Source organism: Saccopteryx bilineata, chromosome 2, assembly GCF_036850765.1.
Source record: "Saccopteryx bilineata isolate mSacBil1 chromosome 2, mSacBil1_pri_phased_curated, whole genome shotgun sequence".
NCBI classification, from domain to species: domain Eukaryota; kingdom Metazoa; phylum Chordata; class Mammalia; order Chiroptera; family Emballonuridae; genus Saccopteryx; species Saccopteryx bilineata.
Window position 1 is genome coordinate 250177792 of NC_089491.1, and position 14251 is coordinate 250192042.

Consider the following 14251-nt stretch of genomic DNA (forward strand, 5'->3'; position numbering starts at 1 on the left):
TGGTTCTTCCTGCCCACAGCACCCTGTGCAGGTAGCATTTATCACATCATCTTGTAATTATCTGCGGTGTCTGGGAGCTCCAGGGGGTGGAGGAGGAAGGCTGGGTCTCTCCCACTCTCCAGACCCCACCCCTGCTCATGGCCTGGACTCTCTGAGAGCCAGACATGCTTGCCATGACCTCCGGGTTCACATGCCCAAGTCTACTTGTCACCCCTCCAGAGTCCCTACCTTCCCTGACGTTGCACACGCTAAGAGGATGTGTGGTTTCACTGATGACAAAACTACTCCACACACACCCTGTTGGCCTGCCTGGACTTCCAGGAGCCCTGCCCCCACCCCCTTGTGAATGAAAAAGGGGCCAATTACTAAACAAGCTCAGGGAGGGCGTTACAAACTCAGAGACCTAAAGAAACCACACAGGGTGGTCTAAAAGGAGTAGGCAGATAATCATGGCCCAGGGCATCCTTCTTAACAAAGGTCATCAGTCTTTACCCTGACTGAGCAGGTCTATTGTCTTTTTGCAACTACAATAACATACTTTTGGTTTGTCAAGGTAATTTCCTTTTTCCAGACACCGCAGGGCACAATCTCCAACCAGAGCGGGAGACTGCAGAGCCTCTCATCACTGTTATTACTGTCATTGTTAGTACCCTGTTAGTCATTTACTGTTAACTACCCTATACCCACCTATGTAAAAGAAGTAGGTGTCTAATTGTTTTATTTTTTTTTATCTAATCCCAGAAATTTTCCCTGCTTTGCTTCCTCTAATCAATCACCAATGAATTTCTTGTAACCACCCTGAGCGCATCAATTGGATAGAGCATTGCCCTGGTCAGGGCACATACGAGAAGCAACCAATGCAGGCACAACTAATAAAACAGCTAAGTGAACCAACAAGTGAATGCTTCTCTCTCTCTCTCTCTATCTCAAATCAATGAAAAAATAAATAAATAAACAAACAAATAAAAATTAAGTGGTAAAACTGCCATTTATCGGAGCATTTTCTCAATCCATTGAGATTTTGCTTCCTAGCAATTGTCATCTGATTGGCTCAAATAAACTCATAAAAATTCTTACAGGTTTGGGCGTTTCTTACCCTCTGTCTCCTTTCATCGCTGAAAGCTGGACTCGGTTATTCTCTAGCTAAATCCTGATCAAACATCCTGTCACCTTGTATTCCAGAGGCCTCAGATTGACATGCCCAAGCCTCGGCTAAACAACTAACCTCCCCAGACCTCTCCGGTTACGTTAGCCAGAGTCTAGCCCAGGATACCCCGCATCCTCACTGGCCCCGTCCAGTGGCCTCTCCTCTACATACCCTCCAAGCCACATCTGACCCCTCCTCTTCTCCCCTTGGGCCACCCCCTCTCACCTGGCAACTCCTCCTCAGGGTCCCAGTCCTTCCTGCAGCGCAGGATGGTTTCCCTACTACAACCCCAGCGCTCAGCCTGCTCTGCCGCGCCGGCCCCTCCCCCACTGAAAACCATTCAAAGGCACCCTTTGCCCTCCGGATGAATTCTTGCGTGGCTGGGCTCCACCCCTTCCTCTGTGTGGTTTACCCACAGCTTTCTTGCTGGGACTTCAAGCGAGCACTCTTACTTTCAGACCCCAATTTCAGTGTCACCTCTTCAGGAAGCCTTCCTCTACCTCCTGGTCAGGTGCCTTTCTGGGCTCCTGCAGTGTGGGACAACTCCCCATCTCTGTGGGGTGGCTGTTCCTGTGTTTGTCTTAGTCTCTGAAGTGTCCACAGTGCTCAATGATCATCACTGAATGGAAGAATGATGGCTGTCAGGTGACAGGATGGATTCAGGTTAGAGCCACGGAAGATTCATTAGTGAAAAGAGCTTTCACAGGCCGTTGCCAACTAGCTCGGTTGGTTAGAGCATCACCCTGATACACCAAGGTTGCAGGTTCGGTCCCCAGTCAGGGCACATACAAAGAATTAACCAGTGAATGCATTAGATAGATGGAACAACAAATTGATGTTTCTCTCCCCCCCCCCTAAAATCAATAAAATAAAAATTAAAAAGAAATAGAGTCTTCGTAGCTATCATTACTTAAAATGAGGTCACACTGAATTAGGGTGGGCTCTGAATCCAATGATTAGGGTCTTTATAAGAAGGCCATGTGGCCTGACCAGGCGGTGGCGCAGTGGATAGAGCTTCGGACTGGGATACGGAGGACCCAGGTTCGAGACCCTGAGGTTGCCAGCTTGAGCGCAGGCTCATCTGGTTTGAGCAAAAGCTCACCAGCTTGGACCCAAGGTCGCTGGCTTGAGCAAGGGGTTAAGGCCTTCGGTCTGCTGAAGGCCCCACGGTCAAGGCACATATGAGAAAGCAATCAATGAACAACTAAAGTATCGCAATGCACAACGAAAAACTAATGATTGATGCTTCTCATCTCTCCATCCCTGTTTATCTGACTCTCTCTGTCTCTGTAAGAAAAAAAAAAAGAAGGCCATGTGAAAAGAGACATACAGAGGGAAGGCCATGTGATGATTATGGAAGCAGTGATGTAGCTGCCAACAAGGAAAGCCAAGAACTGCTGGCAACACCAGATTCTGGGAAAACACAAAGAGATTCTTTCCTGGCGCCTTCAGAGAGAGCATGGCCCTGCCGACGCCTTGATTTCAGACTTCTAACCTCCAGAACTGGGAGAGAATCAGTTTCTGTTGTTTTAAGCCACCAAATGTGATAATTTATTATGACAGCCACAGAAAACTAGTACAGCTACCTACTTTGCCTATGTTTTCACACCCCAAAGGGAGGACAGGTCTAGTTCTATCCACAGCCACAGCCCTTCACCCCACTTGCTGAGTCATCTGAACCTTGGCTCCCTTGTAACTCCATTTGGGCCACCAAATGAGTGTCCACCAGCTTGGGAAGTCAAAGGTGTGGCTGTCGCTGCTCCTTATTTCCTGGTTGTCCCAGAAGGGCCTGGGGTCTGGTTGTCTCCCTCCCTGACACTCTAGCTCCCAATGAATAAAGTTACCCTGAGAGAACTGTTACAAGCTGCCCCCTACCCCAACCTCAACACCAGCCCTGGGGGCTAAGAGGGCAAATTCACAGCTCCCTACCCCATGGGGTCTCCACAAACACAGGACAATCAGAATGAGATCACTGTCCTACCCAGGACAATCCAGCAAGTGGGGCCAGCAGCCTTTAGTTAAATACACACGAAGGCTAGTGACTGATGCCTCTACTTCCAACCTTAGGGCTCTGGCTCTGGGGGCTTCTGCCCAAATCAGGTGAGGCCAGAAAGAGTCCCCAAGGGCCAGCTCAACTCAACCACCCCCAATAGGAGGCTGAGGAAAACCCACCTAGGGATTGGGCCCAGATGACACCTGTCCTCCTGTCCTAGAAAAATGTCCTCTAGGAATCTCCCAGCAAGGGACACAGGGGGTGGGGGTGGGGGTGAAGGGTAGGCTCCAGAGGAATCTCAGCTCTGGGCATCCCCCTATGCCACTGCCTGGTTTGCCCCCTTCATGACACGAGGCTCACCCCTCCTTCCCCTCACCTTGCACCCCCCCCCATCTCAGTCTTCTCACAATCTAGGTGACAATGTCCAGGCCTGGCTCAACATCTGGAAGGATATGGTCAGGATCTGGAAGTCATCCCAGCTCTGGCTTCAGTCCTGAGTGTGTGGGGGAGGGGAGGAGTGTCTTACCAGGCTGCCAGCTCTGGACAGGGGGTCTGAGAGGTCCCTGGGGCTCTGGGGCTGCTGCTTAAGTCTCTGGCCCTGTCACCACCACGTCAGTTTAGAGACAGCCCTAAGGGCAGGCAGGCCAGGCAGGCATGCAGGTTTGCCAAAGAGGAAACCTGTGGTGCCAGGGTGGCCCCAGGAAAGTGTTGGCTATAGAGGCGGAAGGGGGGAGGGGAGGCCTCTGGGTCCAGCCAGCAGTCGAGGGGAAAGAAGAGAGCCCAGGATAAAAAAGTCCTGGGAACAGGTCCAAAGGGGGTGCCCAACCAGGCAACAACAGGGGTGGGGGTTCAGTGGGTGGTCAGGGGATGAGGACACTGGTTTTTCTCAGGGGCTCAGCCCAACACCCCATCTCCAGACACACTCCTGGGCAGGCAGTGCTGAACGCAGTGGAAAGAGCCTGACTCTGCCTCATCTCACCACGTACCCTTGGACAGTCTCCGCTCACCTCCCCACCACCCTTTCTGCACCTGTGCCCAGGCACAGCAACCGGTCATCAGTCTGGACATGCCCTCTTTGTTGTGCCAGTTGGGAGCTGGAGCCTAGTACCCCAAATGCCTTCTTCCAGGAACGTGAGGAGCCCAGAGCTGGGTGGGAGCTGCAGGCCTCCAACGGAGGCCCCAGATTAGATTCCTGCTGAGGAAACCCCAGCAAGTGGGGACATTCCTTGAGCTGCAGAGGTCTCTAGCTCAAGCCTGGTCCTGGGAAGAGCCAGGGCTCACCCTTCTCCCACGCCCCCCCCCCCCACGCCCCTGTCAGGCAGGAAAACCTGAAGTCAGGGGCAGGTGCAGCTGGCTTCATGCCAGTCTGTCCAGTGCGGAGCTTAACCATTAACCAGCATTCCTCATCCCGTTTATCTTCTAGGCCTGAAATCAGAGGCCTGGGTCAAGGGGGCCGGCTCCACCCTGCCTGCCCAGGGCAGTCCTCAGCCAAGCAGGGAGGGGCAGTAAATAATTGTCGTTGTAGGACTGTCCAAGCAGGGTGTATGGGTCAGATACTACAACTGCTCTCTGCCGGGGTGATTCCTGAAAGCAGGTCCTGTTACTGCCTAAGGCGGGCAAACGGGAACACCCATCCACCGCGCCCTGACTCAAGTCCAGTGCGCCGTGCACCGCCAACGCGACAGTTCCACAGACAGCCCTGGGGCCAGAAGGGTTTAGAGGCGCCAAGAGCCACCTCGTCCTGGCCGGGCTCAGCGACTCCCCCTGCGAGCGACAGAGTTCCAGAGCGTGGTCTAGCGCTGGCGGGAACCTCTGTTCCAGTGAGATCCCCCAAACCAAGTGCTGGCAGCTCCACAGCCCCAGCAGATTCTCCATTTCCTTCACCAGCTCTAGCCCGCCAGGGATGCGCAGCCTCGGCCCCGGGCGCTCCCTACTCTGCGCGTCGCCAGGGGCGGGGCGGGGCCGGGGGCGGGGCTCAGACGGTCTGGCCTCCCGCCCTCCGAGCTCCCGCCGCGCCGCGACCATGGGGGCGCGGCTGGGCAGGCGGTACGGACCCGAGGCAGACTCCGAGGCCGGGGCCGCGGCGGGGTGCGGGCCCGCGCCCTATGAGCGCCGGGTGCGCTGGCTCCGCGAGATCCAGTCCACGCTTCGCGAGCGGCAGCCCGAGCGCGCCCGGCAGCTGCTGCGCCTCCTGCGCCAGGCGAGAGAAGGAGCGGGCCCGCCGGAGCTGGAGGCCAGGGAGGGGCCCGGGGCTGCGGGCAGCGGTCCTAGAAGGGGCCGGGAGGCAGGGCTGGCCCCGGACGGGCATGCAGGCCGGGCGGGTTCCCAGAGGAGGGTACGACTGGATGCAGGAGTGGGAAATCTGGTCTATGCGAGAGACAAAGCGAGGGAGGGAAGGAGGGCAGGAAGCTAGAGTGAGGGCCACTGAGGCCGGGAGGACTGTGAGTGTGGAGGAGAGGGCAGGTGAGTGTCCCGTGCCTCTGGGGTTTGGGGTCAGTTGTGTGTTGAGGGTGCTCCAAGCCAGGAGCTAAGAGCCCAGATTCAGGCCTTGGCAGGAAAGGAGGGGGTGCTGGGAGGAGTGGCAAGTGTAGGCATCATGTATTGAGAAGCAATGGGAAACCCTCAGCTCTCCCTTCCTCCAGGGTGAGACCCTGGGAAGCAACAGCCCAGCTGGTCAGCAGGTGCAATCTCACCCTGATACCCTGGCAGCCCAGACTGAGCTCCAGCACCCATCACCCATCCTTCTAAAGGGCAGTTTACACCCACCGAGTACACACCCCTGGCATCTGTACATCACACCACATCTGGACAGGTCGGGGCTCTGGTCCTACACACACCATATACCTGAGTCCCAGATCCCAAGGTTGCCCTAGCCCTGGGTTCTGGTCCCAGCATCACACTAGGTAGGCCACTTGCCTCTCTGCTCACATCCTCAACCCCTGAAGCAGCTGCCACCATGTCATGCCCCAGCCTGTAAGCTGAAATCAGTCGTGCATGTCTGTCCTGCAGGTGGATGACTAGAGATGGAAACTGAGGCTTGGAGAAAAGTGGTGAGCCACAGAGCAGATTGGGGAACAGCCAAGGCCACAGCCCAACCTCCAGCCTCCTGCTTCTTCTGCTGTACTCTCTGGGCCCAGCAGACTGGAAAGGTGGGGCTGGCCCTTTAAGAGGAGCTGTCCAGACCAGCAGAAAGCAGGCTGCAGTCTGAGGCCCTGTCTGGGTCAGCCCAGGCTCACCAGCCACCCCTCCCTTCTGGATCCCCCCTAGCTGGCATTTATGACATGAACATGAATGATGTTTAAAATGCAAATGACAGAGCAGCAGTGAATCAGTCAGACTGTCTAGAGGCCCAGATCTCTATCTGGGATGGCACCCTGGAGCCCAAGGCACTAGCTGGGCACTGTGGCTGGGCACTGTGGCACCAGCTTGATTGCCCCATTATGTCCCAGAGGTTGGGATTCGAGGCTCAGTGGAAGGCCTGTCCTTTCCCATAACCCACAGGGACTCTGCAGTTATGGCCTTTGTACATTTTCCCCTGGCCTGTCTTCCTGTGTCTACGGGGTGTTGGGCACCGAACACGTCACCCTTTGGCTTGGGGGGGTCCACATATGTTCTGAAGGTCCCTGCCAGCTGTGCCTGTCCCATCAGCTTGTCAGTATATCCTCTAACTGGAACCTCTAAAAGGTTGTTTAGTGTCAAACCAGGTCTGTGCGAGAAACAGGGTGTCAAGGACTGAAGGCAGAACGGCCAGGGACCTGACGGTGGGATCTATGCAAGGGATGAGAGACTTGGAAGCTAGACAGGAACAGGAGGTTGGTGGGCCAGGGAGGGCAGATGCCAGGCTTCACAGAGTTCGAAGACTGCAGATTTTGCTTGAATCTGATACCACACTTCAAGAGCATTTGGTCTCCACCAAAGGGATTAAGGGAAAAGCTCACTCTGCGTTTCATAGAGCCACTCTGGCAGCCTAAGGGCGGAACTGGAAGGGTGTTGGAAGGCCAGGTGCCCTGTGAGTAAGCTGTTGGAGGATGAGACTTGACCCTCCTTGAGCAGAGGGATGGGAGAGCTGGGCGGGGAGGGGCGAGAGAGTGCAAGGTGATTCATGGTCTCTGGGAAGTTGGGGATGGTGATACGCTTTACTGAGCTGAGGCACAGCGAGGCCAGCTTCAGGGCAGGAGATGAACACACTCAGTCTGAGCTGGGAGAGAGGTCCACCCCTAAAGGAAGGGTCTGGACCTGTGGGCAAATAGATGGTGGCCAAAGCTTGAAGGTACACGGGAATAGGCGGAAGACACAAAGGGGCAAAGGGAATCCTGGAGGACAGCAGCCTTGGGGGTCATCCGAGGAGCCCCAAAGAATACCCTCAAGCCTGACCAGGCGGTAGCGCAGTGGATAGAGCGGCGGACTGGGATGCAGAGGACTCAGGTTTGAGACCCTGAGGTTGCCAGCTTGAGCGCAGGCTCATCTGGTTTGAGCAAAAGCTCACCAGCTTGGACCCAAGGTCACTGGCTCGAGCAAGGGGTTACTCGGTCTGCTGAAGGTCCATGGTCCAGGCACATATGAGAAAGCAATCAATGAACAACTAAGGTCTCGCAACGAAAAACTGATAATTGATTCTTCTCATCTTTCTCTGTTCCTGTCTGTCTGTCCCTGTCTATCCTTTTCTCTGACTCTCTCTATCCCTGTAAAAACAAAAAAAGAATACCCTTGACAAACCCAACCCCAGAGCAGGCAAAATGTCACAGCATGGTGTCTCACCTCCAAGAAACCAGTCTAAGGGCTCCAGGGCCTGCTTATTGCCTCTCTGAGGCCCCTGCTGGGCCGACTCTCTCCTCATCTGAAAGATCCACTTGCCTCTGGACAGTTGGTCCATTGCCACCTGTGGGGAGACTCCAGCAAGCCTTAAGGAGAGAGATGGATAGGGAGCAATGGACGTGAGGGGCTTTGGCTGGCTGGGAGGGGCCTGAAGAAGGATAGCCCAACTCCTGGTTTACTCAACTCTTCACTACCCACAGGACCTGGGCCTCGAGGGGACCCTGCTCACTGACATCCTCTACAGGAACGTGACCTTCCTCAATCTGGTGGACCCCATCTCCCATGACCTGCTTGTGAACCTGGCCCGGGACCTGCAGTGCCCCAAGTCGGTGAGGCTAATAGGCAAGGACCTCAGGCTAGACAGTTTGGCTGATAGGGCTCTGGAGAGCCCAGGGCTGGCAGCTAGGAGCCTGGGTCCTCATTTGGCGTGCTGCAAGTCCATTGGCAGGTCACTGCCCCTCTGTGTGACGTGATGCCAGTTTCAGTGGTTTAGGTTGGCCAGCAGCTGGGGCAAGTGTGAGCTGTGTTTTCCCAACCCTGAAAAGTTGTGTGTTAGGTAGATGTTTCCTGAATAACAGCACTATGCACCAGGCCCTGAGACTCAGGCAGGAAGTGGTATGGGGACACTGTGGGACACAAAATGTTCTAACTAATGTGCTGGTAGACCCAAACCCTCAAGCCAGAGGAGAGCCACCCTCCCCCCTCCAAATATCACCATGTTATATGGATACTCATGGAGACAAGTGTTCACTGCTTCCCACAGCACCAAGAGCCACAGCAAGCCCCTTCTTCTGTTGAGTGGCATCTGCCATCTGCCACCAGCAGCCTACAGCCTCTTCCCTACATGCACCTCGTCTGCCCAGAACCCTGCTCTGATGGCATCTGTAGACATCCTGCCATGATCCTTGAAGGTGCTGTGCTCCTGACACAGCCTGTGGCCAGCCCCCAGCCCCCATTCCTTAGGTTCGGAGAGTCCTGTGTGAAACAAGGTTGCCCGCTACAAGCCCTGCCAGCTCCAGACCTCCAACATCTCTCTGCAGTTGTCACAGGGTTCTGAGGTGGCCTAAAGCCTTCACAGTGACCAGGGCGGCTGCCGCCACTGTGTGCACATGGATTGGATGAAGAACACGTGCTTGGTGCCAGCCTGTGGAAAGCAGGGCGCCCTGTGTTCTGCCCCAGCTGGGCTCTAAAAGGGCCTACTTAGGACCGGAGAGAGGCAGGTGGTGGTGCTGTGGCATGTTAACCCTCCCAGCCCCACAGGCAGGGTCTAGATTGGTGAGTGAGAGGAAGAAGAGCATGCTGACCTGGCTTGTTCCTATTCTCTGGGGGTGGCGTCAGTGGAGCAAGGCTCCCTGGAGGGGCCTGGTCCGGCCTCCCCTGTGGCGAGTCCCTGGGGAGCGCTGAGGTGGGCAGAGAGCCGGCTGATAGCCTAAGATGCTGGCCCTGGGCCCGAGGACAGGGAACAAGGGCCCATTGTCTGGGCTTCCTCCCGCCGGGCACTGCGGGCCTCAGACCAGCCTGTCTAGCTCCCAGCAGGCAGCCTCTCCTGGCTCTGTGCCAGGCCATGGCTGGGTGGGGGTGGGCAGGGGAGACCAGTGGGCAGCTCAGTGATCCATGGTGAATGACGCTGCTCTACCACACACTTGGATCCCCAGGGCCCAGAGGGGGGGGTGGCCTCATCCTGACAGCACTGTCCCCCTACAGGACTATGAGCTCTGGAAGTCCTCGGACAAGATCTGCCGACAGCTCATCTACCACCTCACGCCTCACTCCAAGCGGCAGCGAGGGCCCACCCTGCCCCGGAAGAAGACCCAGAACTGGTAAGGGGAATCCAGCTCCAGCCTCACTTCACGCCCGAGGGTCCCTTCCCATGCCTTTCTCAGAAAGAGGCTGGTGCGAAAGCCCTACCCTGTGGCGGCTCACCCTTGTCGGCATCATGCCCCAACCCTGGCGGCCAGTGTGGCCAGTGACAGCAGATACTCCCAAGCCAGGCCGCACTCTCTGTGTGACCCACCTCCTGCTAGTCACTCTTCAAGGCTTTGGTCTCTGCCTGCCACTGGGCCTGGCCCCCTGGACCAAGGCAGCCTCAGCAGCTGACAGGCTGTGAGGGAGACAGGTTCTGGGTTAGGGGTCCCATTTTACTGGGAAGGAAACTGAGGCTGGGAGAGGCACAGTGGCCTGCCCAAGGCCAGCCTGCCCTGATTTTCCTGCATCCCTTTGGGAATTCTGCCCCAGGCTGCCTGAGGCTTAGGTGTCCACCGCCAGCCTAAGGCTCACGGTGCTCCTCTCATCACTCCATCATCGCCTCACGGCCACACAGCCCAGGGACCGGCCACAGGCCCCTCACCCCAGAGGCCCAGAACCACAGCCCTGGTGTTCTCCCTGTCCCCCCAGCCTGGCGGCTCATGCTGAGCCTGGAGCCCATAGCGGTGCTCCCTGTCATGGCAGGTGCTCTCAGCCCCTAGGCAGGTCTATCTGCCTACTAGGCCATGTTCAAATGACAGAAGAGACCTAGAGGGGGTTCCAGGGTCAGCAGGGGACCTTCTCAGTCTCTAAACTTGCTTTTCAGCTTAGAACACAGAGAGCCCTTCCCCACGGCAGCCCCCCTATACCCTCCAACACCTCCCTTCCCTTCTAGCTACCCTGGGCCTCCAAGGCTTGTACCCTGACACCCTCATAGGAATATCTATCCTTACCCACAAAGGGTTGAAAAAAAAGTGCGGGCTCAGGAGTCGGAGCACCTTAGAGACCTGGCTCCCCACTTAGTCGTGCGCGACCGTGGAAGAGACACGTCACCTCTCTGAGCATCCATTTGCTCCTTTGTAGACTGCAATAATTACTCCTACCCCACTGGGTTGGCACTAGAATAAGTGAGACATAACTGTGGCAGGTATGGCAATGAAGGTACACAGTAGGTTTTATAATGGCAGCTCATGGAGCCTTAACAGGTATGTATTTGGTCCTCACAACAGCTAGGTCCCCTTTTGCCAAAGGGGAAACTGAGGCTCAGAGAGATTCCAAGCATTGTCCATGGCTACCCATTTAGAAGGTAGGAGTTTGATCCTAGCTTGGCTGGACTGGAGGGCCTGGGCCTCCTCACCTCCTTGGGCTGCCTCTTTGGCCAGTGTGGCCTGCCTGGGCCATGGGAACCTTGCTCAGTCCATCCCACCTGCAACTTTCCCACAGCCTCAAGAGCAGCCTCCAGAAGACTCTGCCAGCAGGGGAGACCGTGAACCTTTCAGGGATCCCACTGTCAATGCGGGATGTGCAGCACATAGCGCGCTACCTGGGCCGCCAGGGCGCTGGGCTCACGGTGCTGGACCTGAGCTTCACAGGGCTGAGTGATGAGCTGCTGCACCTGCTGCTGCCCAGCCTCTGGACGCTGCCCCGCCTCGCCCAGCTCCTGCTCAATGGCAACCGGCTGACACGGGCTGCCGCCCGCGAGCTCACTGAGGCCATCAAGGACACCACCAAGTTCCCTGTGCTGGCCTGGGTGGACCTGGGCAACAATGTGGACGTGGCCTCCCTGCCTCAGCCCCTGCTGGTTGGCCTGCGCCGGCGGCTGAGCCAGCGCACCTCGCTGCCTACCATCTATGAGGGCCTAGACCTTAAGCCTGAGGGCAGTGTGGCAGAGGCCACCACTGCCACCTCCACTTGGGGCTCTGCCGCTGCTGGGCCCGGGTCTGAGCCCCAGGCCTGCTGTACCAGGTGACCCACCCCCACCCTGGCTCCTACTTGACTGACAATGCTCCCAAGCACATGGGATAGGGGTGATGGAGGCCCAGAGGCCCCCAGAGGCCCAGAGATCCAATGCTCAGCCTGGGATTAAGGGGGGTGGAAGGAGAAAGGCCCATCAGAGGCTGTGTGGTCAGCCCAGGTTGGGTCTCAGCCTTTCCTTAGCAGGAGGGGCCCAACACCGGCTCTGCAGACCCCACAATAAAGGGTGATGCTCCCTCTGCCTCAGCCTTTCTGCTTCATGGACACTGAGCGCCAGCCCTGCTGCTGGGGTGGGGAGAGGGGGGCGCCAAGTATTCAGGGGCCATGCCCACCCAGAAGGGAGGGGCCCCGCTCACACTGACCTCCCTCCTGGTGCTCCCTGGGCAGAGACCAAGGTGCAGGGGGAAAGTCCATCTGTGGGATGGGGCATTAGAGACCTGACCCTCACGTCTGGGCATGGCTTGGGCAGGGCTGGGGAGGGGCAATTGGAAGCCCAGAGAGGGACCAAACTCAGAATGGAGCCCAGGGCCCCTCAGGCTGGACACAGGACCGCTGACAGGAGGCGAGGCTCGCCTCCTGCAGGGCACAGCACTGTCCACTGCCCCCAGTTCCTGCCCTGACCTCCTGTGCTTGGTGAGTGGGCAACTCCATGGGGTTAGTTAGGAGACACATCAGTCTAGAGACCAGAGATGGAGAGGAGCTTGTGTGTTCCCTCCAGGCCCTGGGGTCCCATGTGTACAGTCCTCCCTGGTTGGGGACCCCCAACAAGAAAGCACGCATGGAGTAGAGGTGTACACAGCCAGCAGCAGGGGACTCTGGGGCTGAGCAGTCCTAATGCTGCCCAAGAGGTGGCCTGCCCCCAGTAGAGGGCTCTCTCCCTCCCCAAGGCACCACTGGGGCAGGCTCTGGGCCAGAAGCCTAACACCATGGTCACCCTCACAGCCTGTGTGGAGGGCAGTGTTCAGCCCAACTAAGTGTAGGCAGGGCAGAGACAAAAAGGAATTTAGAGATGTCCAGGGGGAAACTGAGACACGGAATGAGGATGCCAGTGGTCTAAGGTTCCTATACAGAGTCAGGAGGTCAGGTCTGGGGACAGAGGGATTCTGCTGGTTAAGGAAAGACCCAACAGCACAGGGAGCCCCACGGGCCATTGAGAAGGCGGAGCCCTGGGCCTATGTACCCCAGCCCACCTGCTCTGACCAGGGCACTGAGTCGGCTTGGACTATGGCATATCCTCAGGCCAGCTGGATGGACAGCAGCTTCTTGGGTCAGAGGGAATGACCAAGGGTGAGGATTTGAGTGTTGGTCCCAGGACCAGGCAGGAGGCAGTGAGGAAGAGGAGCCCCCTTTCTATGCTGCCTGCCCCACCCTCACGTCAGGCGCTGCTGGTCTAGCACTTTCCTAGGGACCCTGATCCGGAGGTGGAGGGAAGGGCGTGGAGAGCACCCTGTCAGCCCAGCCCTGCTCCTGCCTCGCTGTGAGACCTGGCCAGGCCCTCCCCTCTCGGGGCCTCGGTCTGTCTTCTCCTTGGGGTCAGGCCCCTCCCAGGCCTCCTGCCCCGGGGCTCCGGAGCCACAGAAGCATCTCCCTGTGCCGCCACCCTGGAACATGGGGCTGAGGCCCCCCTGAGTGAGGCGAAGCAGGGTGGGAGGTGGAAGGGGCCGGTGGAGAGGAGAATAGTGGGGAAGCCGGCCTTGGGCCAGGCAGGCTGATAAGGCTGTTGTCGCACGCAGGCAGCTGTGTTCTATGACTCCTTGCTGGAGAAGTGCCAAGCTCCCTGCTTCCCTCTGCTCTCCTAGCACCCTGCCCACCACTGGCCCAAATTCAGCCCACAAACCTTGAATGTCACCTCTTGGAGAGACTCCTACCAGGATGGTGCGAGGACCTGAGCTGGGCGAAGCCAGGCGAGCTCTGGGAGAATCCAGGCGGCAGCAGCTGGTCTCAATCTCCCCGCCTCTTGGACGGAGATACTCGATGCAACAGCCGAGCTGGAGCATGAAACAGCTCAAGAGAAGAGGGTTGGCCTCGTTGCCATGCAGGTATCCACAGCCCCTTCGAGGGACCCTCACATCGGGGCCTCACAACCACCAGTGAGGCAACTCTACAGGCAGAGACACTCCAAGAAGCAGGGGCTCGTGACTCACACAGCCTGGTGGGCAGAGAGTGCCCGCCGGGCTGGCTCCGACCCAAGTTCCAGAGGAGGAGGTAGCAGGTGGGCCTCTCTCGGGCCATTCCAGACCTAGTTCCAGTCTTGGAGGCAGACAGGCGTCACCCGCTGGTGGTGTCAAGGCCTGTTTCCTCATCTTGGGAACTAGGTACACCAAGCTCCCCTCATCCTGCTGGATGGAGTGAGGATGACATAAGGTTTGGAAAGTGCCTGCTTCAAGGGGGGTCCCGGGCTCGTCAGTGTCAGGAGGGCCTCCACCCAGGGATCTCTGCGTAGGAATGGCAGGAGCCCAAACCTTCGGGACTAAGCAGGGCTGAGGCCATTTATTTAACAAGCACTTCCTTTCTCTGGGCCAGGTACTGTTCTGATGGCTTTATACTCCTTTGATTCTCTTTGCACTTGAAGGAAGTAG

The 14251-nt window shown here is 57.3% G+C and overlaps 1 protein-coding gene across 2 annotated transcripts; it reads left to right on the plus strand.

Moving 5' to 3' along the window:
* The first annotated feature begins 5163 nt into the window (after window positions 1–5163).
* On the plus strand, window positions 5164–11909 carry LRRC75B (leucine rich repeat containing 75B). 2 transcript variants are annotated; one of them, XM_066260032.1, is made up of 4 exons: window positions 5164–5340; window positions 8156–8284; window positions 9660–9775; window positions 11142–11909. In XM_066260032.1, the coding sequence occupies exons 1-4, from the start codon at window positions 5164–5166 to the stop codon at window positions 11665–11667; spliced, it is 948 nt and encodes a 315-aa protein (XP_066116129.1). In that variant the 3' UTR covers window positions 11668–11909. The 2 variants fall into 2 exon arrangements, with proteins under 2 accessions (XP_066116129.1, XP_066116130.1); XM_066260033.1 differs by lacking the exon at window positions 5164–5340 and adding an exon at window positions 5979–6190.
* Window positions 11910–14251: the final 2342 nt, after the last annotated feature.

What these genes read in the sequence shown, in the direction of transcription:
- LRRC75B (XM_066260032.1), top strand. Translation starts at nt 5,164, where the DNA reads ATGGGGGCGCGGCTGGGCAGGCGGTACGGACCCGAGGCAGACTCCGAG. An exon ending in TGCTGCGCCTCCTGCGCCAG is followed by an intron (nt 5,341 to 8,155) that starts GCGAGAGAAGGA and finishes CACTACCCACAG; the next exon opens with GACCTGGGCCTCGAGGGGAC. An exon ending in CGGAAGAAGACCCAGAACTG is followed by an intron (nt 9,776 to 11,141) that starts GTAAGGGGAATC and finishes ACTTTCCCACAG; the next exon opens with CCTCAAGAGCAGCCTCCAGA.